General features: G+C 39.6%; 5 protein-coding genes across 5 annotated transcripts; 4 read left to right on the top strand and 1 right to left on the bottom strand.

Annotated features, from left to right (window-relative positions):
• Positions 1 to 2014: 2014 nt before the first annotated feature.
• Positions 2015 to 4647, top strand: LOC106157666 (uncharacterized). Its single transcript, XM_013533380.2, has 2 exons — positions 2015 to 3163; positions 4422 to 4647. Exon 1 carries the CDS (start codon positions 2393 to 2395, stop codon positions 3152 to 3154), a length of 762 nt encoding a protein of 253 aa, XP_013388834.1. The 5' UTR covers positions 2015 to 2392; the 3' UTR covers positions 3155 to 3163; positions 4422 to 4647.
• Positions 4648 to 7469: 2822 nt separating this feature from the next.
• On the top strand, positions 7470 to 9153 carry LOC106157669 (uncharacterized). The gene is made up of 2 exons (XM_087007928.1): positions 7470 to 8246; positions 8865 to 9153. Exon 1 carries the CDS (start codon positions 7470 to 7472, stop codon positions 8238 to 8240), a length of 771 nt encoding a protein of 256 aa, XP_086864054.1. The 3' UTR covers positions 8241 to 8246; positions 8865 to 9153.
• Positions 9154 to 12026: 2873 nt separating this feature from the next.
• LOC106157636 (uncharacterized) lies at positions 12027 to 13514 on the top strand. Its single transcript, XM_013533349.2, has 2 exons — positions 12027 to 12895; positions 13128 to 13514. Exon 1 carries the CDS (start codon positions 12093 to 12095, stop codon positions 12891 to 12893), a length of 801 nt encoding a protein of 266 aa, XP_013388803.2. The 5' UTR covers positions 12027 to 12092; the 3' UTR covers positions 12894 to 12895; positions 13128 to 13514.
• Positions 13515 to 14280: 766 nt separating this feature from the next.
• LOC106157638 (uncharacterized) lies at positions 14281 to 16144 on the top strand. The gene is made up of 2 exons (XM_013533352.3): positions 14281 to 15194; positions 15707 to 16144. Exon 1 carries the CDS (start codon positions 14465 to 14467, stop codon positions 15191 to 15193), a length of 729 nt encoding a protein of 242 aa, XP_013388806.2. The 5' UTR covers positions 14281 to 14464; the 3' UTR covers position 15194; positions 15707 to 16144.
• A 1012-nt stretch (positions 16145 to 17156) lies between these two features.
• Positions 17157 to 19211, bottom strand: LOC106157635 (uncharacterized). Its single transcript, XM_013533348.2, has 3 exons — positions 18634 to 19211; positions 18159 to 18403; positions 17157 to 17700 (listed from the first exon to the last, which is right to left on the bottom strand). The coding sequence occupies exons 1-2, from the start codon at positions 19159 to 19161 to the stop codon at positions 18161 to 18163; spliced, it is 771 nt and encodes a 256-aa protein (XP_013388802.1). The 5' UTR covers positions 19162 to 19211; the 3' UTR covers positions 17157 to 17700; positions 18159 to 18160.
• Between the last annotated feature and the right edge of the window lie 1695 nt (positions 19212 to 20906).

Genomic DNA, 20906 nt, shown 5'->3' with positions numbered 1-20906 from the left:
AAAATAAACATAAATAAATAAATTAACAAAATAATAATAATAATAATAATAATAATAATAATAATAATAATAATAAATAAATAAATAAATAAATAAATAAAAAAGAAAAGGGCCCCAGTCAAAGTATGTAATTTTTTGTGTGTGTGCACATTTCCTATTCAAAGTTCAGTGCAGTAGTGATAGGAGATAAATTTGACACAGCCAAGCATTGATAAACACAGATTTACAGATTTCTCATTTTGATAGGTGGGTGTGGGGGTGGTTTTTCTATGTCCAATCGCGGACGCCTACCAATGTAAACAAAATAAAAATCTTTTTATACATCTTCCGCGAAATACACTTGTTTACTATATCTTTCTTCTTCTCAATTTTGTGATCTCACCTGCTCTATTTTCTCATTGGTGTAATTCGAGTTTAACAGTACACATGTCAATATGAAAATATTTTCTGATGGAAGTTGAGCTGTGTAGTACTAGTGTTCATATTGAGGAATTTTTTCAACTGTTCAATTTCTAAACAAAATGAAAGCTCACCTGTACAAGCCTCCGTGCCAACACTTGGGACTTCATCAGACTCACAGAAGTTATACCCTCTACCAGGGCCGCAGTTATTATTGTGGACATTTTTTGCTGAGGCGATAGACATCAGATCAATATGACTGTCTATTTATCTGTGAAAAATCAATCTGTAGAGAGTACTGAAGTTATGAGTCAGCGTACACAAGTGAAAACTTCTCACTATGACACTGTGCCGGACGTGAGACAGGTTGTGCCTTCCCCCGTCCTCGCTCAGTAATGGTCTGTGGGCCCGAATGTAAATAGCCTTCTTCATCCTACGGCTGAACCACAGGGCGTCGCGATTTAAGGACTTCCATACTGTCCCAACTGGTGGTGGTATGTTAAAAGGTATCAACGTTGATGTGTCTTGGTCTTCGGTGTTCATTCACTCTAGCCTTTAAAGACCTCGAGCTCCCAGTCTCACCGATGTATATTTGGTTGCAAACCACTGCCCTCCTGCATTTTGCAAGAAATTTCATATACATAGGACCACTGATGTCCTTATTGTCCTTTTTATCCTTAGCGTGACTCAGCGTTTTCTTAAGCGTCTGATGTGGTTTATAGCTGCCGGTGACTTTGTGTTTTATCTTATTTATTTATTTATTTTTTGAAAATGCGCCTCTAATGATTGGTAAGATTTTTTTCTATTTTTATGTTGCTCTTTTATCCGTGCGACTTAGATGCGCTTGGACTGCTCACTATACACTGTCTCCTTACTTAAGTACGAGTGATCTTGGACATCGTTATTTTGTCCAAGGACTGATGAAGTCCCCAAGAGCTGGGTTGAAAGCTTAACAGGTACGTTTTCAGTTATTGTACAAATTGAACAGTTAAAACAAGTCTCATTATGATCAAAACATTTTGTTTGGCTTTTCACAAAAAAAAAAAATGTGGTCCTTCTTATTTTCCCCTTTTTCATCTCTAGTAGACACGCTGGTCAGGACAGTAATACCTACATATACGAGCTTATTATTCAAAAACAAACCTATGTAAAAAAAAAACCGATTATAAGGAAACACAAACCAATCAGCAGGCCTATTAAAAAAAACGAAGTCGCTGTAGTCTTTCGTATTCATTGAGACCATACTATGAGCTGTGATGGGAGAAATGAACAGCGATATATAATATATGTGTATTGAAACACTCGATATATAAACAGAGTAAAAAATTAAGGAAATAAAATAAACACGAGGACATTCCGTGCCCCCACCCACCCACCCACCCATATACATCGAGGGAAGAGGCGGGGAGAACGAAACGAAAAAAAAAAATAGTTTTTTTATCACCATATCATTTTCCACATCCTGTCAACGTGTAGGACTACCTATTTAGTTTTCTATGAATAGAAGCAAAAAAGAAGTGGAAGAAAAACTGTCAAAAAAACAAAAACAAAAAAAAAAAAAAAAAACATTTGAAGTGAAAGACATAAATTAAGGTGAAATACCTGAAGACTTGAAGTGGTCTCATCTCCCCTTTTTTAATGATATAATTAGAGAGGGCATGGTCACAGTGAACCGGGTCGTGTATCGGGTGCAGTGATAAACAACAGCAAACCTCTCATTAAAATAAGTTCACTTGTAAATTGCAGTTGGATATCTTACTAATGAACTCTCTCCAGCGTTCACAAGATAGGTTTTGCGGTGTAATAAGTTGTACTTGTAAATTTCAACACGAAGATGCGAAAATAATTTGGCAGGTTGTTTAAGAAACCAACCGCGCGTGGCCCAGTGGTCACGGGCGGTATATAACAATAATCATTTCATAGTTTGACTGAGCTGGACCTGAGGGGAGCCGAATATACGAACTCATCTGTTCCTTCGGTTTGAATACCAAGGATGTTGTATCTGTCTCTAGTACTGTTGACTCTATTCACCGGGGGCAGGTCTCAGTATGCTGCCCCCGGGTATACGACCGGATACGGGGGTTACCCCCCGGTGTACGGCAACACGTACGGCTACAGTGGTGGGGGATATAGGTATCCTGCACCAGTAACATACGGAGGGTATAACGGTGGTTATTATGCCCCAGGGTACGTCTATCCAGTGTATCCAGGATACGGCGGTGGGTACGGCTACGGCTACGGCTACCCAGCCTACGGTGGAATTGGAGGGTACGGTGCAGGGGGATACGGTGGAGGCTTAGGGGCGTACGGCGGAGCACAAGCGGGGCAGGGCGCCTACCAGGCAGGGGCATTAGGACAGGGAAACAGGGGCTACGGAAACGCGCAGGGCTACGGCGGTTTCGGCCAGAACGCTAACAAAGGCTATCAGGGATATGGTCAAAACACTGGCGCGTATGGTGAACAGAACAATAACGGTTACACTTCGTATTCTGCCGTGAGTAAAACGTATAATGCCGTGAATCAGGAGGGGAAATACGACAACTTTGGAGGCACCGGTCAGTATGGGGCGGTAGGGAACACGAACGGCTACGGCTCCGCCAACCAGCTCGGCAACTATCAGCAGGGACAAACCGGGTACAACCAAGGTTACGGACAGGGCTACGGGCAGAACTACGGACTAGCGCAAAACCAGTATGGAGCCTACGGGCTGGGGGCGGGATATGGAAATGGAGCTGGCTACTATGGCGTTGGCTGAAAACCACATGTACGTTTCCTTACCAGTCTTTTTTTAAAACTTATTATTAAACGTGAAAATCTGATTTGGTCTACCAATTTTGAATGAAATTTACTTACAAAGGGTGATAAAGAGTCAAATTTTAAGTTTAAAATGCATTCTATGCATTTTTCTGTTCCTATAAAACCTTATTTTATATTTGTTTAACACCATGCGCGTGCATTCAATGGAAAACATTAAATGAAACAGATTTTCATCGATATTCTCTTGACATTCAGTGTGCGTTAATTTTTCTCATTCATTCGAAACTCGTTTTCTAGTACACTCTTTGATACCATATTTTATATGAAATTCGTTGCATTCTCCCACCACGATGAGACTCCATGACCTATCCCAAATTTTGATGCCGTATTATACTCCTTTTGAAGTTAACATGTTTTCATCATGGTATATGAAAGCGTTAAAATCACAAAATCTGCTTTAATATTTTTAAAACAAAAATATATCCATGTGCCTCTTAATAAATCATAATTTAGAAATAAACCGGACAAGCTAACAAAGCTTCAAAATACGACAAATGGCAAAGTGTTGTGCGGTGCGTGTAAAAATCCCAGATGCTACCAATACAACTTCTAGACTTGCTGTTGTAACGCTGATGTTTAAAATAGTCAGTAACCTACCAAAAAAGTCAGAAAATTACGCTACTTGGTTTAATTGGAGCTCTCAAACTTCAACCTAATTGTCTTAAATTTAATAAGCAGTATAATATACGTGTATACTTGAAAATATGAGCGGTATTATAATGGGTTTTACATTGCAAATTAAAAACTATGTCAAATCTGCTTAATGTGAAAATTCACGAGTTTTAACATCTGTTGATAATTTGTAGCCATTTAGCAATGATTTTACTTCGAAGGACAGCTATTTAGCAATGTCTTCATTTAATGGAGAGAAACTATCTCTATAAAAACAACAACAGCAAATGGATGCGGAAAGGCCTGTTTTGATAATTTATCTCCAAGTAACAATCAAGTATATATAATTTTCTTATCAAATCATGAGAGCGTAGTAGAATTGAACGGTTGGTACTATGCGCAGTGGTATACCGCCATACTGGCAATTCACTTTGTATGATTAAATTTACAGTATATATAGCCCATAATGTGGATAATTTTTTAAAGTATTGCGTGGCGTGTTCATGTTTTTGCTCAGTTTATACTGTGTGTGTGTGTGTGTGTGTGTGTTTGAATAAGCTAATCTAAACTGAACTTTTCCCTGTTTGTTTCAGAGAGCAGGGAGCTGAAGTGAGAATTCTCAGAGCTTGGGCGGTCATTATTAGAAGTCGACCAGCAACTCGCACAGTACAGCAAACACCGACTCCCTACGACTGCGAAACTGACCGCCACAGGAACTCTAGATGACACACACCTTTCCCCGAGTCTCTTCTTGGTTATTTTCTATTTATTTTATACTTTTTTAGACCTTGTAACGTGAGAATAAATTATAAATATGTATCTGACTGTTCTCTCTTACTTTTCCTTTTTTCCTATAATTAAGAAGGTTTAAAGGGACATACTGTATATTCCATCAAATATTCTGTCAACATGCATGTAGATCTAAAGATCGACATCGTGACAATTTGTACACCGGGTACTGGCAATTTTAATCAAATCTAAAAGTTAAATATTTATCAGACTGTCATATATATAGTCGTACGCACTTGAGTCGTACACATGCATAACTAATTTAATTGAATTCATGACTAAGTAGATATCGGCATTTGTTTAATTATGGTCATACTTTTACTTGGTCATTTTACAGATTTTTGTAAACAGATAGTACTGAAAAGTCCCGATTGGGTATTAAATCCCGGGATAGACGTTGAACATTAAATGGCAGTTTTAACGTTATTGGTCACATTCTACCCTCTACCTACCCTCTACCAGGGCCACGGATTGATTTTTCACTAGATATTCACAGATATGTCTCTGGTTTTTCTCTGTACTGTACTTTCGCTTTCGCAACGAAAATGTCTACATAATAATAATAATAAGAATAACTGCGGCCCTGGTAGAGGGTACCCGCGAGTTTTATTATGTGAAGTTATCTTTTAGACTGCAGTAAAGTACCATTCTTTATCTAGAGACATATCTGTGAAAATTTAGTTAAAAAACCAGTCTGTGACCCTGGTGTAGTGACTTCTCATATTTCATATACACTGCTATCAGGGGTTTATCCAGCAAGAAGATAGTCCAGCAGAAAGATTCATAAATTAATGAGAAAGTGCCCTTGTAAACTTTATATTGATGGCCTCCTCCCCCTCTTCTTTCATCTTCTCCCCCTTTTCTCTCTCTTTGCCTCACTCACTCACTCTCTCTCTCTCTCTCTCTCTCTCTCTCTCTCTCTCTCTCTGTGTGTGTGTGTGTGTGTTTGTGTGTGTGACTGCATTGTTATACCACGTATCCAAGACGATAAATGTTTGATAGGTATAGATTGGCTCAGGTACCGTGTGAGGAAAGATTGGACCTAAATTAAGTTTAGATCACACTTTTATTTTAAATTTCAATAGACCTTGGAAAATGTCCTTCCCTATTCTCAACAATCACCGTAAAACTTATTGCAAAGGGCGTTAATAATTTGTGCCACTGTGCTTTGTGTGATATCCAATTGCGACAGATGCCCTTTGGTGCAATCTGGTTGCTTACGTCACGAACGTCCTTCTCTTACAGACACTGGTATTGATAAATCTTTGGACAAGCAGAGTTTCTTTACTGTACTTAAAATGTTTATGATGTACTCCGTGACTTTAAATAATCACAGAAGAGGATCAAAGATAATTGCATTTTATTATAGATGCACTTGCCTCAGATATTTCAATAATCCGTTGAATGCCATCAGTGAGAATATAAGTCGCAAAAAACAAACTCGAGACATCAAGGGCATAATAATAATAATAACCAGGAAATTCATTGGGCGGACTTACTACATTTCTATTACTCATTTCCTCGTAATGGTCAAGAGTGCCTTTGGTTATTTAGCTGTGGTTTGGTAACATACCTAAATTGATACGAAAAGAAGATGAGCCTCGTTAAAACCTAATTACTGCCTTTAATGGTTCACAAAACTATACGTCTCTATCCCCCAGACAGTCAAGGTCAAAAATGACTGGATTAAAAAAACATTAACGACCTTTTGATACTCTTTAAACCTACATTTAACATTTAAACCAGATAACGAGTAAAAAACAGATAGCTTCTGGTATAAAAAGACCAAAAGAAATAAAGAAAGAGAGAGTGGTAGGTCAGTTGCCGAGGAGGTTCACTCGTCAGCGCATCCAAGTAAGCAAACGATTTTATTGATTTTAACATTTATTTAAGAAGAGATTAATTGCTTTTAACCTTATTTAAATTTTATGTAAAATAAAGATTTATTAACCTGTGTCGGCATGATTATTCAACAATTGATTTAAAACATTTGGTTTAGAGGAGATTAATTGCTTTTTACTTTATTTGTTAATCTAGACATTATATGTAAAATAAAGTTTTATTAACTTGTGTCGGCATGATTATTCAAAAATTGATTTAAAACATTTGGTTTAGAGGAGATTAATTTTTTTATTTTATTTGTCAATCCAGACTTTACGTGTAAAATACAGTGATATTAGCTCGTGTCCACGATTAATTTAAACATTAAGAGATAAATTGCTTTTTACTTTATTTGTCAATCTAGACGTTGTATGTAAATACAGTTCTAATATCTCTTGTATCCCCATGGTTATTCATGTAAAGGTGATGTCGTTTATTTACGTTTTTTTTACTAAAGTCATGCCGCCAGTCTAAGGTAACGTGAGACACGAAAGAATAACAAAATTTAAGGTAATGGGAATGTTATAAATTGATCTGGTGATTGACGCCAAAGCCATGCATTTGCGGGGAATAGTGCGTGAGATTGCCGATAGACATATTCTGAACATTTGACTTATGTTGATCATTAAACACTGTGCCTTTTTGTGTGCGAAATATCGTTTGAAAGAACATTTTTTTCTGGTAAATAAAGCCAAATAAAGGAATTTACTTTACCTCTTGATAATACGACTTCATGACTAATACAAAAATTCAATTGCCTAAATGGCATGCTCAGTGTAAGTATTGTAGTATACCACTGCGCCAACAGTTCAAATACTACCTCACCGAACAGAAAAGGGGGATGTTTTAAAAAATTAAACACCACGCGCGCGCGCGCGAGCACACACACACACACACACACACACACACACACACACACACACCGCACGCACGCTTAAATATCCAATGTTTATTTTTCACAAGGTATCCTGATGATCCGCCCTGTCATCTCCCTATTGCATCTTCTGGTGACCTTGTTGCCACTGGGGATATGCCAGAATACCAGAACAAACGGCTGGGTAGGAACAAGTAGCTACCCTCCAGCCACCGGGTATGGTTATCCGACCAAAGTGGTATACACCTACCCCCCTCCGGGAGGATACTGGTACGGCTACCCACCTCAGAAAGGGTATTGGTACAAACCCTATACTGGATACAACTATGGGTCTGGATACTATGGATACCCCGCCAACGGCATGTCCAACGGTGGGGGTGGCGGCATGTCCAACAATGGAGGTGGGGGTGGTGCGTATATGGGGGCTGGTCAAGTATACGGTAACTATGGCAGGGGGCAAGGTGTCTACATAAAGAATGGGAATTACAAACGTGCAGGGGGCTACGGAAGGTATGGAGCTTACGCCGGTGCCGGAGAGGGTCAGAAAAAAGCGTACAACAGCTTCGGGAATGGTTTCGGAGGGTATGCTAAGCAGGGCAAAAATGGATACTCCAAGTATAGTGCCGTCAGCAAAACTTATAACGCTGTGAATAGGGAGGAAGGACAAAACACATTCAATAATAATGGAGCGTATGGGGCTCTCGGTAAACAGTCCGGACTAGGCAGTGCTGTTGCAAAGGCGAATTATGCTGGAAACTACGGTTTGTTGTCTGGAGGCCAGCGGAAAAACTACGGCCTGCAGTATGGCGCCAGTGTGGGACAAAACGGCGGTGCAGTGATGGGAGGCGGTGCGTCATATGGCGGATAAGTGAAGGTAAAAACATGTCAAAAGAGATAATAATGTCCGAAATGTTGAGAAAACAATTCAAGTACAATGCGTTCATCGTATAGAATTCCGTAGAACAAGTTAGAGACCCCATTCCCATACCTAGATCGATCTAGCAGGATAGACCCATCTCAGAGAGGATTCGCGCTAAATTGCATTGAGATTAAGCGGTTCATATGTCTGGCACGCCCACTGAAGCTGCTAAACAAGCTAAACGATAGTTAATTATCCGCAGCAGCTTCAGTAAGCGTGCCAGTCATCAAGCCGCTTGAGCTTAATGTAATTTAGCGAGAAACCCTTCGGAGATGGGTCGATCCTGCTAGATCAATCTTGGTATGGGAATTGGGTCTTACATGTATGTTGATATTGTGCTAGTAGCAGCCTAAGATTTGGAATGCAAAAACGTTATTTTTCCTCATATGTCTGTATGGCGAAGAAAATAAAATATTACTAATGGAAATTGGTACGTTAAGTATAATTCATAAGATTTCCTCAAACCAACGTCGACGTTCAATAGGTCTAGCCAGGGAATTATATCGATATAATTCCCTGGTCTAGCTAAGTTGCTTTTTACAAGTACACAACAAAGTTTGTCGTTTGTTTCAGTTATCCGTAACTAATTATCCGCCAAGAAACTAAAACTCACTCTCAGACGACACTATCTAACCGAAAACGGCAAATTAGATTCAACAGGCAGCCAAGCTCCCCTGCAGTAGTCAGCTCTCACAGCGACCGAGATTAGAGATCATCACAGCGCAATGTCCACGCCAAGCACCGAATCCTAGACTACCCTAACCACATGAACTCGAAATTGGTCGCTGTAGGGAGCCACTGTCTTATTTATGTAAATTGATATGTGACGAGCATTAAAGCTTTTAAAGTATAGGGCATCTTATCATAGTCTTTGTTCTTATTAATGAAAACATGATGTTGATAGCAAATTATTAGACACGCGATATTATTTTGTCTGTGTGTCACTTATAAAAAAAAACGTCAGTATGTACAAGTGCAGATTTCCATATTTGTGGATTTGTGTGAATGTACATAAAACAACCGGACTTCCCCCTCCTCCGCTTTTTTTTTTTTTTTGTGTGTGTGTGTGTGTGTGTGTGTGTGTGTGTCTGTGTGTGTGTGTGTGTGTGAGAGAGAGAGAGAGAGAGAGAGAGAGAGAGAGAGAGAGAGAGAGAGAGAGAGAGAGAATGCATTCTTCCAATTTATGCATCAACATATATCTTCGGAATACTGTTGTGGTGGCAAATAATTGGAGGCTTTAAGAAGTCTGAGAAGCAGGATAATATTTCGCGATTAATGATTCATCTACATTGAAAATTATTTTTCATTTTCGTAAGATAGATTCATTCTCAAGATCAATCATTTCTCACCTTTTTGTTAATTTAGGGTACATACTATAAGTACTAGGGAGGGGGGGGGGGTAACCCTCATTCTTTAATGTTGTTCTATTTGAGCCTCAAATCAGTTTTTTTTTGTTCAGAGCGTGGGATAAACCCACGCTTTACTTAAGAAAAGAAATGAACTGAAACGATCGCGTTTTTGACGTTGTTTTATGAACAAATGTGATGATTGCTTTAAACAAATGTCCACCTTGGTAAATAACGGTAAACTTCACACCCCTTTGAAGCCGTCGCGTCTTTGCAATTCATCAATATGGGAGAATATGATATTAAAAACACCGCAGGTAATTTGTCTTATGTCTTACAAGAGGGGATGGTTTGTTCATTTTGAACTGATATCTCCATTGTCGTGGGTGGGTTGCGAGAAAGGCTCTAATGCGCCCCCCCCCCCCCCCGATCCTCTTGAAAGAAAGAGCGAATAGGATGAATGCAGGTTAATAATGGGTATTTAACAACACAAGGTTAACAAAATGATGGATAAAAAATTTAAACAAAACCATGTACCCTAGCTTTCATTTGTGTCGTTTTAGTCAATTAATATTAACATTTGGTGATATTGAATGTCCTTTTTCCTCTTTGATATACTGCACGCTGAATTTCTCAATTCTTATTTTAATTTTTTTTTCTGCATTACTCAGACAAAACGGTATACGCGTACGGTATCATAACATCTGTTCTGAACATTATATATGACCTCCTAACCAACTGATATGCTGGTCAGATGAAAGTAAAGGTGGAAACGAATATCACTTGTAAATTTAAGAGCACAGAGTGCCAAAATGCGGGGCGATGGAAGTTACGATCTATCTTCATTTTTGCTCGTAGGCGTTCACATGCATAATTCATCTGGGAAAATTATTCATAGTGAAATTTTACATATAAACTGTTTCCTTTAGATAACATTGTTCTGAAATATTGCTGTTTTTCGTGAGGCAAAACGAAAAAAGATGTTTCTTCAAATTTACTGTTTAACCACTGATAAATGAATTGCGACCACTTCTTAATTTCGTTAACAAAATTTAACTAGAATGTGAGTATGCAAGGGTAAGGTAAAATATCAAACATACTTAGGATATTAATTAATTCTTATGATAAAAATTTTAAATAAAGCTAAATGTCATTTCAGATATATGGTTAGTATTGTGTACATGGCGGACAGCAAAACGTGACCCGGTTACGTACATGTAAATATGTATTCACGACAATTCAATTTTCCTACAGCTTAGTCGGTCACAGGACAGAAATCTAGCTTTAAATTTTTGTCTTCTTGGGATTTTTATCTCTTTCGATCTCTGTGCTTTGGTCATATATACTAAACGAAACTATGCAGTTCACACAGTTGGTGACTAAGAAAATCGGTCATAAAATAATTATTATGTAGTATAAAAATCACCCAGGAAAACTAAGCTGGGTGTTATAGTCGGCGAATCAAAGGCTGAGCTTTCTTGACAAAGTGAAGTCGAACGAGTCCATCACTTCCTTGACCCAACAAAGTGGTTTTTCAACACCGTATAATTACAAGTTAGGGGCACTGGAATAACTCCGACCAAGATTTACTTTATCTTGAACCAGAATATCTAAGCTGCAATCTTGATAATTCAGGATTATGGTAATAAGTGGACTTACTGTATTGCGTGGAAAACATAATTCAATCAAGATGCCATTTAACAGATAACATGAAGGTACTGAAATAAATATAATTTAACCGAAATGCTCAATTGTTACTATAAAGAATTTGCTTTGATTAGCGGTTAAACTGATGATTAGCTATAGAATATGACCACTTTTCCGTTCTGTCTACCTCAGATATACAAAAACTGAATATCCTTTTCAGCCTGTTTTTAAACAAAAAAAAAAGTATTTGTTATTTACTATTTGCAATTTGCGCTAACTTTGTAACCTGCATCATATGTATACCATGGAAGTGAAACATATTTTTATTTTGTGTGTGTACCTTTCAACTATCAATTTTCCATTCCCATTCAAACCAAACGTACAGTGTAGCAAAAAGACCAACTTAAAAATATTACATGAACGTCGATTTGGACCTTAACATTGTACATCATTAATGTTGTATAATTAATAACTCCTGTTAAGTCCTTCCAACTTCTAATTTGGTATGTTCTCCTGGAGACGCTATCGCATTTAGTTCCCACATAATTCACATCTGTGTTACATTATACGGAGATAAAACCATGTCGTGTTAGCAGTAGCTTGGTCAAGGAAATGGCGTAGAAACGGTATGTAGATTTAATTGTTCCTCATTACATTTTGATGAGGTTATGGTAATATGCGTATATCGCATCAGGCGAGTAAGTGTCTTGTGCGGTATAAAAGTGCCAAGAGTCCATTGAACGGTCACTTGAACTTCTTTGCCTGAAGAGTCGAACAGCCAGCAGCCTCCGAAACTAACGGCAAGATCATGGCGGGTTACATCAAAGTGGCCAGTGTTGTTGCAATGCTGTGCTCTGGAGTGCTTTCTCAGGGTTACATCGGCGGTTATGGTGGTGTTCCCTACGGCAAAGGCTACGGGGGTGGTTATGGCGGATACGGCGGTGGCTACGGCGGTTATGGCGGTGGCTACGGCGGTGGCTACGGTGGCTACGGCGGCGGCTATGGCGGAGGATACGGCGGCGGTTATGGCGGTGGTTACCCCATTGCTCCAGGTTACGGCGGCTACGGCGGCTATCCGATCTTGGGCGGCTATGGTGGCGGTATCTACAATGGCTATAACGGCGGTGCCGGGTACGGAGCAGGTGGTTATGCCGGAGGCGGCGTCAACCAGGGTGTGTACCAAAATGCAGGCAAGTACGGCGCCAACCAGGGCTACGGGCAATATGGCGGCTACGGCGGCTTCGGACAGGGCACCAAGAAAGGTTTCAACGACTTCGGTAGCAACGTAGCGAACTTCGGGCAGGCCGCCACAGAGGGATATGACAAATACAGCGCCGTCAGTCAGACATTCAACAAGGTAGAAAAGTCTTCAGGTTTTGGCAGTGCTAACTCTAAAGGAAACTATGGTGCTGTGGGCAACCAGAATGGATACGGCGCAGCTAACACCAATGGCAACTACGCACAGGCTCTTGGTGAGGGCGTCCACAAAACCTATGGTGCGCAAGGCAATGCGAAAGGTGTCGCCCAGGGTGCCTATAACGGTGCTCAAGTCGGAAATTACCGTGGAAACGGCGCTGGTGTTTCCAATGTTGGAGGCTTTTACGGTTAAACGTAAGTAACATTAATTTGCTGTTCATATTTCTCACTTCGTCATCTGAAAGGAATTTTTCAGTTTCCAAAGTGCGCTACTTAAGAGTGTTATTACATGCTTTTATCTTATTATCGCAAAAGTAATTGAAATATAAAATTGTTTAATGACAAGAGGAACTCATATGTTCTGCAGTTGATTGGTAACATTTCTTCTCAGGCAAAAAAAATTAAAAACTGACATTTTACATTTCAGGGCTCTACGAAAATATGTGCAGTCTACACAGGATCCTTGGTTGTCTGATACTAGAAGTCAAACGAAGCCAAAGCACAGCAAATGTCCGCCCAGCACAGCACCGTCTCCCAAAACACAACCCGCAAGACTTCGAAATCGACACCAGGTAGAGCCTATGTTGCCTGGCCACGTGACCGTGCGGCGGTCCACGTCAGAGACATTCACGTTAAATGCTCGAGTATTTATTAAGCTTTACATATTGTGATCTGACTTTTCAACGCAATCGCAATGAACATTATTGTCATTATCATCATGCATAAAAGTGCAGCGTCATATAATAGATATTGTGAAATTGTTAATATAAATGAACTTGAATCGGTCATCATTAAATGGTGATAAAACTTTTAACATGCGTTTCTTCTTTACTATCAAACGGTTTGAGAGCAGCTCGTATATTATCACTTTTTGACATTTTTGCCGACTGACATTTATCGGGATGATATAAAAATTCAACGGGATGCCTTCGGCCTACCTAAAGATTTTCACAGGGATTTATACATCTATCTAATTACATATAAATTGACCAATTATTTATTCATTTATGCATTCATTCATCGGAAAATTCGCACTAATTATTTTTTCATTCATCTATTAGCATTTATAGATTCTAAATTCACAATAAGGGAAATATTATGACCAAACACGAAAATTACTATGTAATTACTTGACACTTATAGCCCTTAAATATATAAATAACACATGAGCGTGTTCAATCAACGTATTGAGGATCCGTGCGCGGTATTTAGAGTTGAACTAAAATATTCCGTATCTGTTTGCGGTCTTAGACAAAAAAAGGTTGTTTGGTTGTTGGCTGCCTGTGGCCGTACTAGTAAATGCTGTTCTTCAAAGTAAAAAAAATACTGTTTCCAAAAATTATAATTGAGTTTGCACATTTAAAATTTACCTGGCAAGCAAAAAATACGCTACATTTTCTTCATTTGGGACACCTAAACAGCACTGACATTAACTGAAAATTAATTTTCACTGACACAAAGGTGCTTACAAGTCAAAGGTCAACAATCAGATGACAACGGACATTGGTCATTTTAGATTCAGGAAATGTCACGCACTTAAACACAAATAATACTAATCAAGAAATCCTGATAAACGGTGATGGCGGCTACAGCTACATTTTGGACGTGACGCCATTAGTTAATGTATGCAAAACATCACTTTATCTGACTTTATTGGGATAGGATGGGGGATATAAAAACATTTTGGGGCAAAGCACAAACACACATCGTTGGGAGACTGGCCACGACACGAGCAGGGTTGATTCCCCACAGTCCCTAGGCAAGATGGCCGCCAACTCAGGGATTTTTTGCGTAGCAGCAACATTACTAGTATTTCTCCTGGGCAGCGCTCATTCACAGCAGTACAGTGTGTTGCCCTACAGAGGATACGGTTACGGCAGCCCTGGTTATGGTTATGGTTACGGGGGTTACTATCCCCCTGGCTACGGCTATGGAGGGTATGGCGGCTATGGCTACGGAGGGTATCCGGGATACTACAATGCTCCCTACTATGGGGGTATTTACGGTGCCGGGGCGGTCGGCGGTACCGGGGCGGTCGGCGGGGCGGTTGGGTACGACGCAGGGAGGGGCGTCTATACCAATAACGGCGCCTACGGACAGAACCAAGGCTATGGCAACTACGGAGGATACGGAGGTTTCGGCGAGGGCGCTAATAAAGCCTATAACGGCTATGGCCAGAATTACGGAGCCTTGAGGGAGGGCGCAAATCAGGGTTACAACAAGTATAGCGCTGTCAGCAAGACGTACAACGCCGTCAATAAAGTAGACTCGTTCGGAAATTACGGCGCCAACGGCAACTATGGCGCTCAGGGTAACCAATCTGGCTACGGAAACAAGGCCACTCAAGGACAGTACCAGCAAGGCTACGGCCAGGGGTACGGTCAGGACTATGGGAACCAGGGTGTCGGCTACGGCGTGGCACAAGGACAATATGCAGGAGCTGGGCGGGGTTTTGGAACAGGGGCAGGCTTTGGCACCGGCTACGTCGGTTGAAGTGAGTAATGGCGTATTGTGGAAATTTCTATTGATATTTGTATATATACAAGCGATTTTTTATTAATGTTAGGTAGGTTATTTGTGATACACGAATATGATCTTAATACATTGTGTTTTAAATATCTTAAGTTGACAAAAAATTGAAACACCGACCTGAAATATTTTTTCTAGATGGCAAATGTGGCTCCGAGTTTTGGTTACTAAAAATGCTTTTATTAGAACACTTACAGTATTTGTTTTATTCAAGGAAAAATCTTATTTCAGTTGTTCAATATTTTGCATCTCGCAGCGCCTGAATGAAAGCCTTACTGTAATTAATCTTTTAACAATTCTCATCAGACAAGACAATCTAAATCGATAGATTATCAAATTACAAAACAAATATATTCAACACTTATTTTCTCTGCTGTAAATTTTCAAAATACTTAGTTTACTGTTTGCTCTTTTCTTTACACTTATGTCGTTCGTATTTCAACTTGAAATGATTCTTGTCCCGCTGTTTCGTTTTAGTGTCCACAGAAGGCCAATGAATACAGCGCCGCAAGTTCCCGGATGTCAAAACTAGAAGTCTCCCGTCCGCACAGCGCACATGTCCAGAGCACCGACTCCCAATCTCTAATTCAAAATACGGAACTTCGAAATTGATCCGAAGTTGAACTTGCAGCCGCATCTATTCTTGACTCCGACGAATCACAATCATTTTGCTTGTTTGTTTTGTACGATTTTGGTGTTTGCGTTGTTTAATATGTAATTTCTTTTAGTTAAAAGCCCTGTTAAAACCATGTCCGGGGAGTGGCGCACGCGATGCGTGGTCCACTTAAGTTATATGACAAATGTAGCTTGATTTCTTTGGCATAGATTGCTGAAATTCTCTAGAAAACACAGTTATATCGTTCCTTATGTTGTTAAGTATGATTTTGTCAATAATAATCAAATATATTTATTGTATACCGAATTTGTCTTGTTTTCATTGTGTTTAGCAACCAATTACGACAAAAACAGGAGTCGTCGTTGAGAAGTTTAAGCTTTTTCTCATATTCACAAAAGAAAAACAAACGGGCTTACAAAACCGTGTTTGCCCTGTCCTAACAAAATGCAATTTGATTGGTCAGTGCGACACGCGGAAATTTGCAGACTGACCCTTTAATAAGACGATGCACATATGCGTTGATTACAGGCTTTTTCCTTCACACTTTAATAAACCTGACCTGTCCGGAGGGAGGTCGGGGTAAAATTATGTGCAGTAAAAACAGTTATTTAAGATCTGCTGAATAATTCATTATACTAGTACATTTTAAACGTATATAAATATTAATGAGACAATTAAAGCTATCTTCAGCAGCCACTTGAAAATTGATATTTGGTCAGATATAACTGAGAAATATAAAGGAATATATGCATTGTCCTTGCTTTTCCGGGTTCATTTTTAAAAATTATTAAGCCATTTCAGGGCTTTGCAGAAAAAAGATTGATTCTTTCAACAATCAATGTCATATTTGACTCCATTTATTTGTAACATTAAAGAGTTTTTATTTTTCTACACAAGAAACGGGCTTTTCTATTACTGACCTGAGTGGATATGCATTCGTTTTGTATTTCTCCTCATCAGAAGGAAACTGAGAATTCATTATGTTCCAGAGTGCCCCTCTCAGATGACATACAGCATATATTGTGCATCATCAACATCAAAGTCCCGAAAGATTACTAAGATAATTTTATAATTTCGAGATTAAATATTTATCATCATCATCATCATCATTCCTCTTCGTCCCGTGTGGGACATATTTATACAATTCATACAATAGTCTGTTGACTCTGTCGTAATGTTTTGCAAAGTAAAGGATGTGGAAACTTGAATTTAAACATTATTTGGTCACGAAATATACAACTGCTGACCCATTATTTTTTTCTGGTTTTAACATAAAAATGTCTGGTTTGTACAACAAGAAAACGCAAGGCATTTATCATAAATAGTTTATTAGAAACGTATGCTTTGGCTATATTTCATATATCAAATGATACTTATTAAATTAAAGCTTTATAGTTAACGCCATTGATAAGAAATGAACAAGTGACGACAATATCTTTCGAGGCTTATTTCTTGAGCAATCAATGATCCTTTTTCACAGTAATCAAAGATGAGTGCAGCGTCAAATCAAGTCTTTAATGTTCTCACATATCGATACCAATGACGCCACAAAAAATGGTTATTGGATAATTTTCGACGTCACATGAAGTGGCTGGACGACGTGCTGACTTGCCACTTACGGACCTCCTTGGACACCAGGGAGATTAAACGTGGGCTCAACCTCACGTGCGGTCAAGGTCGATGACGATGGAGAAGGACACAAATGTACGTCAGACAAATGGAGATACGGGAGTCGGTGCTGACTGCGGACATTTTCATGCACATGCGCTGCGCGGGGTCGTTTGTCTTCTAGTGTTGACCGTAGAGGGAACCGGGGAAAAATACTCCTTCTGAATCCTATGGGCGATCTGCAACACTGAAGAATTAACAGGTTAAACCATTAATATCGCACTGAAACTAAAGATATTAAAGCCGACTAATCGTCGATGAATAGGGTTGTACATGGGATTTTAACGTGCCGACTATGATGAATATAATTAGAGATCTATTAATTTGCATACAAGTCCACCAGGGTCTACCTGTGACTACAGTTAATCATACAGTACACTGCGACCACTGGTATTGATAACCATCTTTCAGTCGACACGCACTGTGTGCAAGGGGGAGTTCAAATCTCAGCCAGTCAAAACCCATACTATATATACTGCATTTCACAGTCTAAAATATTTGTTTTTGGTTTTTTTGTATTTCACGATTTAAACACTATTTAAGATATTAAAAGTGTCATAAAGATGAGAACATAATTTTATTTTACACACACATGGACAGTAAGATGCACAAATGAAAGACCCACGCAACTTAATGCAAACTAACCTCTAGCCATACAATCCTCCAACGCTGCCTATTCCACCACCATAGCCAGCACCGACGCCCCCTTGAGTAGCGCCATACTGTCCTTGAGCTACACCATATTGCTGGCCGTAGCCCTGGTTTTGGCTACCGTAATTCTGGCCGTATCCCTGACCGTACTGGGCCTTGTTGGCCTGGGCCCCATAGCCACTCTGGTTGCCGAGAGCACCATAGGCACCAGAATTGTCGTAGTTGCCGAATTTGCCTTCCTACTCGGATTGAAATAAAAGAGAATATGTATTTTAATGCCTAATATTAAAACAGTGGCTAATTATTTGCAAATATTGTTTTTTTAATTGAATGAAACGGTACAATCCACATGTAGGTTATCCAGTTTAATATAGGCCTATATCGAAAACTGAGATGATGATATTGTATAGAAAATACAGAAAGCATTACAGATATCTAATTTTAAATCTACTTGGGTACGCCAACTCACCTTTTCCACAGCATTAAATGTCTTGCTCACTGCTGAGTACTTGTTGTAACCAGTAGCTGCTTGGTTCCCAAAGCCAGCCTTTTCCTGCCCATAACCGTTGTACGCTTTATTTAAGCCCTGTGCTGCGCCTCCGTAGCCGCCGTATTTTGCAAGGTTCTGTGCGTTACCGTATTGTCCGTAGCCTTGAGCGACACCACGGCCTTGAGCTGCATTCCCGTAACCTCCGTAGCCGACACCTTGCTGCCCATAGCCGCCGTTGTATATTCCACCGCCGTAGCCACCGTAGCCGCCGTAGCCGCCGACATAAGGGACGGCACCGTAACCTCCGCCGTAACCACCATAGCCACCGCCGTAGCCGCCGTAGCCACCGTAGCCGCCGTAACCACCGTACCCGCCATAGCCGCCGTAACCACCGTAGCCACCGCCGTAACCACCGTAGCCGCCGCCGTACGGGACATAACACAACCCTGCCCCGATGACTGTAGCAAATACTGCCAGAATCATCACCTTTTCCCCGCCTCCCCTCATTGTTAAAGCTGTATCTTAGGCCCGTGTAGCCACCGTGGGAGTGAAGGCAAATTTCAGCACTTTTCCATTTTATAGCAAAAACTTTTCAGTTTCATGACGCGCGATCTGCATATATTACAGTAAGTGTAACGGTTGGTCAAAGTTATTTCCTGATAAAAACCGTTATTAGCACTGACCACCAGGTAGTTGCGTGCCGACTAGGACAATAGATCACCATATTCAAAATACTGTCTTTTATCTTGGTGATTATTCACAGATAATCGTTCCCAGCAATTATGCTCTTTCAAACAAAAACCGTCTCCTTACATCCTCATACTTTTTAAATTGCGCGCATTTTTAAATAATATATTGTTGTATTTAGCCAAGTCTGAATGCATATACACCAATCTAACAGGAAAAAGGCCAAATATGCTTCAATATAGCAGCCCATTGCCACGTTGATGCATTTAATTGTATGCAGTGGGTTTCAAACAAACGGAACGGCGTTGATTATTATGCACGTTCCCACGCACACACATGTGTGAGAGCAAACTTCCCCATTTAAAACCAGAAAACAAAGTGTTTCAGTACTGCTTTTAATATTGGTGCTTTTAAAACAAAATTTGCATGGGTACTTATAATTTTTTTCTAATCTATGTCTGCCAAGGGTACTGAGGACCATGTGTAGGAGATATGGACTATGGGCGTACTTCATCTGTGAAGAAAATTGACATAATATCCAAAAACAAAAATTTCCCATGGGGTCTATATTGATTGAATCCAAAGTTCAAATCACCATAGCAACAAAACTAACATGGATACCTAACAATTTTTCAATCTTAATATGGATGCAATAGTGTCGACTATTGCATGTATGGAATTAAAGAAAAATCTATCAGACAGAAATATCAAAAGGAAATTAAGAGTACAGTTATGATAAGTTTATTGCTTTTATGCACGTGCATCAGAATACTTCATCTGGAGTCATCATGTCTTGTACTAGTACATGTAACACGGATGTGTAGGCTACGAGTTATAAAGTGCAGTTTTGATACCTGTAGTTGCTTGATAAATATCTTTACGTGTCTGAATACATATTTTATTAATACACCTCACCTTGTGATGATAACATAACAACCAATGTTATTATGTATTCATTTAAGCTATACTCTACTTCTTTTTAATTATGGGAGTCTAACATCTTACACCTCCAGACACCCTTACTGACGTCATGACTATGACGAGGTTATGGCAAAGCCAGTCATCTTCTCGTGACTTACCTTATCTGGCGTTTATCAGTGAAAATTACAGTTATCTTATTAATTAACTTGGTCGCTTCTTTGCGTGCCTGTGTTCATAAAAACACCTTGATTGTTGAGAACTTTTTGGTGAATTGTCGCCTTCAGCTGGAGGTCACGCCAGAAGGGGATGAGAATCAACTTGAAATCCCATTTCGCGTGACGTCATGTTATCGGACTTGACGACCTGGATTTCAGGTGGTGACTTTCAACTTAGAAAAGAACTATTTAAGGAAACATTTAAAAGTTGCAATGCAATTAAGCCAATAAATACGCATAAAGTCCAAACATTAACAAATTGCATGACAACAAATTGTTTTGATTGCCAAAGCAAAACGGGCGTAAGTCAGAATCTGCAGATAAAGCCCAAATATTGTAAAAAAAAAGAAGTAACACTGTGAATATTTCTGTCAAATAGCTCTCATCTTGTAAGATTGTGTACGTAATACGTGAACACTTATGGCCGAA

The sequence above is a fragment of the Lingula anatina genome, chromosome 3, assembly GCF_051362555.1.
Source record: "Lingula anatina isolate TDL-2025a chromosome 3, LinAna3.0, whole genome shotgun sequence".
NCBI classification, from domain to species: Eukaryota; Metazoa; Brachiopoda; class Lingulata; order Lingulida; family Lingulidae; genus Lingula; species Lingula anatina.
The sequence above is the reverse complement of the archived record's forward strand: the minus strand, read 5'-3'. Positions and strand labels throughout refer to the sequence as shown.

Coding starts and splice junctions, on each gene's coding strand:
- LOC106157666 (XM_013533380.2), top strand. CDS start 2,393: ATGTTGTATCTGTCTCTAGTACTGTTGACTCTATTCACCGGGGGCAGG.
- LOC106157669 (XM_087007928.1), top strand. CDS start 7,470: ATGATCCGCCCTGTCATCTCCCTATTGCATCTTCTGGTGACCTTGTTG.
- LOC106157636 (XM_013533349.2), top strand. CDS start 12,093: ATGGCGGGTTACATCAAAGTGGCCAGTGTTGTTGCAATGCTGTGCTCT.
- LOC106157638 (XM_013533352.3), top strand. CDS start 14,465: ATGGCCGCCAACTCAGGGATTTTTTGCGTAGCAGCAACATTACTAGTA.
- LOC106157635 (XM_013533348.2), bottom strand. CDS start 19,161: ATGAGGGGAGGCGGGGAAAAGGTGATGATTCTGGCAGTATTTGCTACA. Junction 18,404..18,633: donor CATTTAATGCTGTGGAAAAG/GTGAGTTGGCGT, acceptor CAATCCGAGTAG/GAAGGCAAATTCGGCAACTA.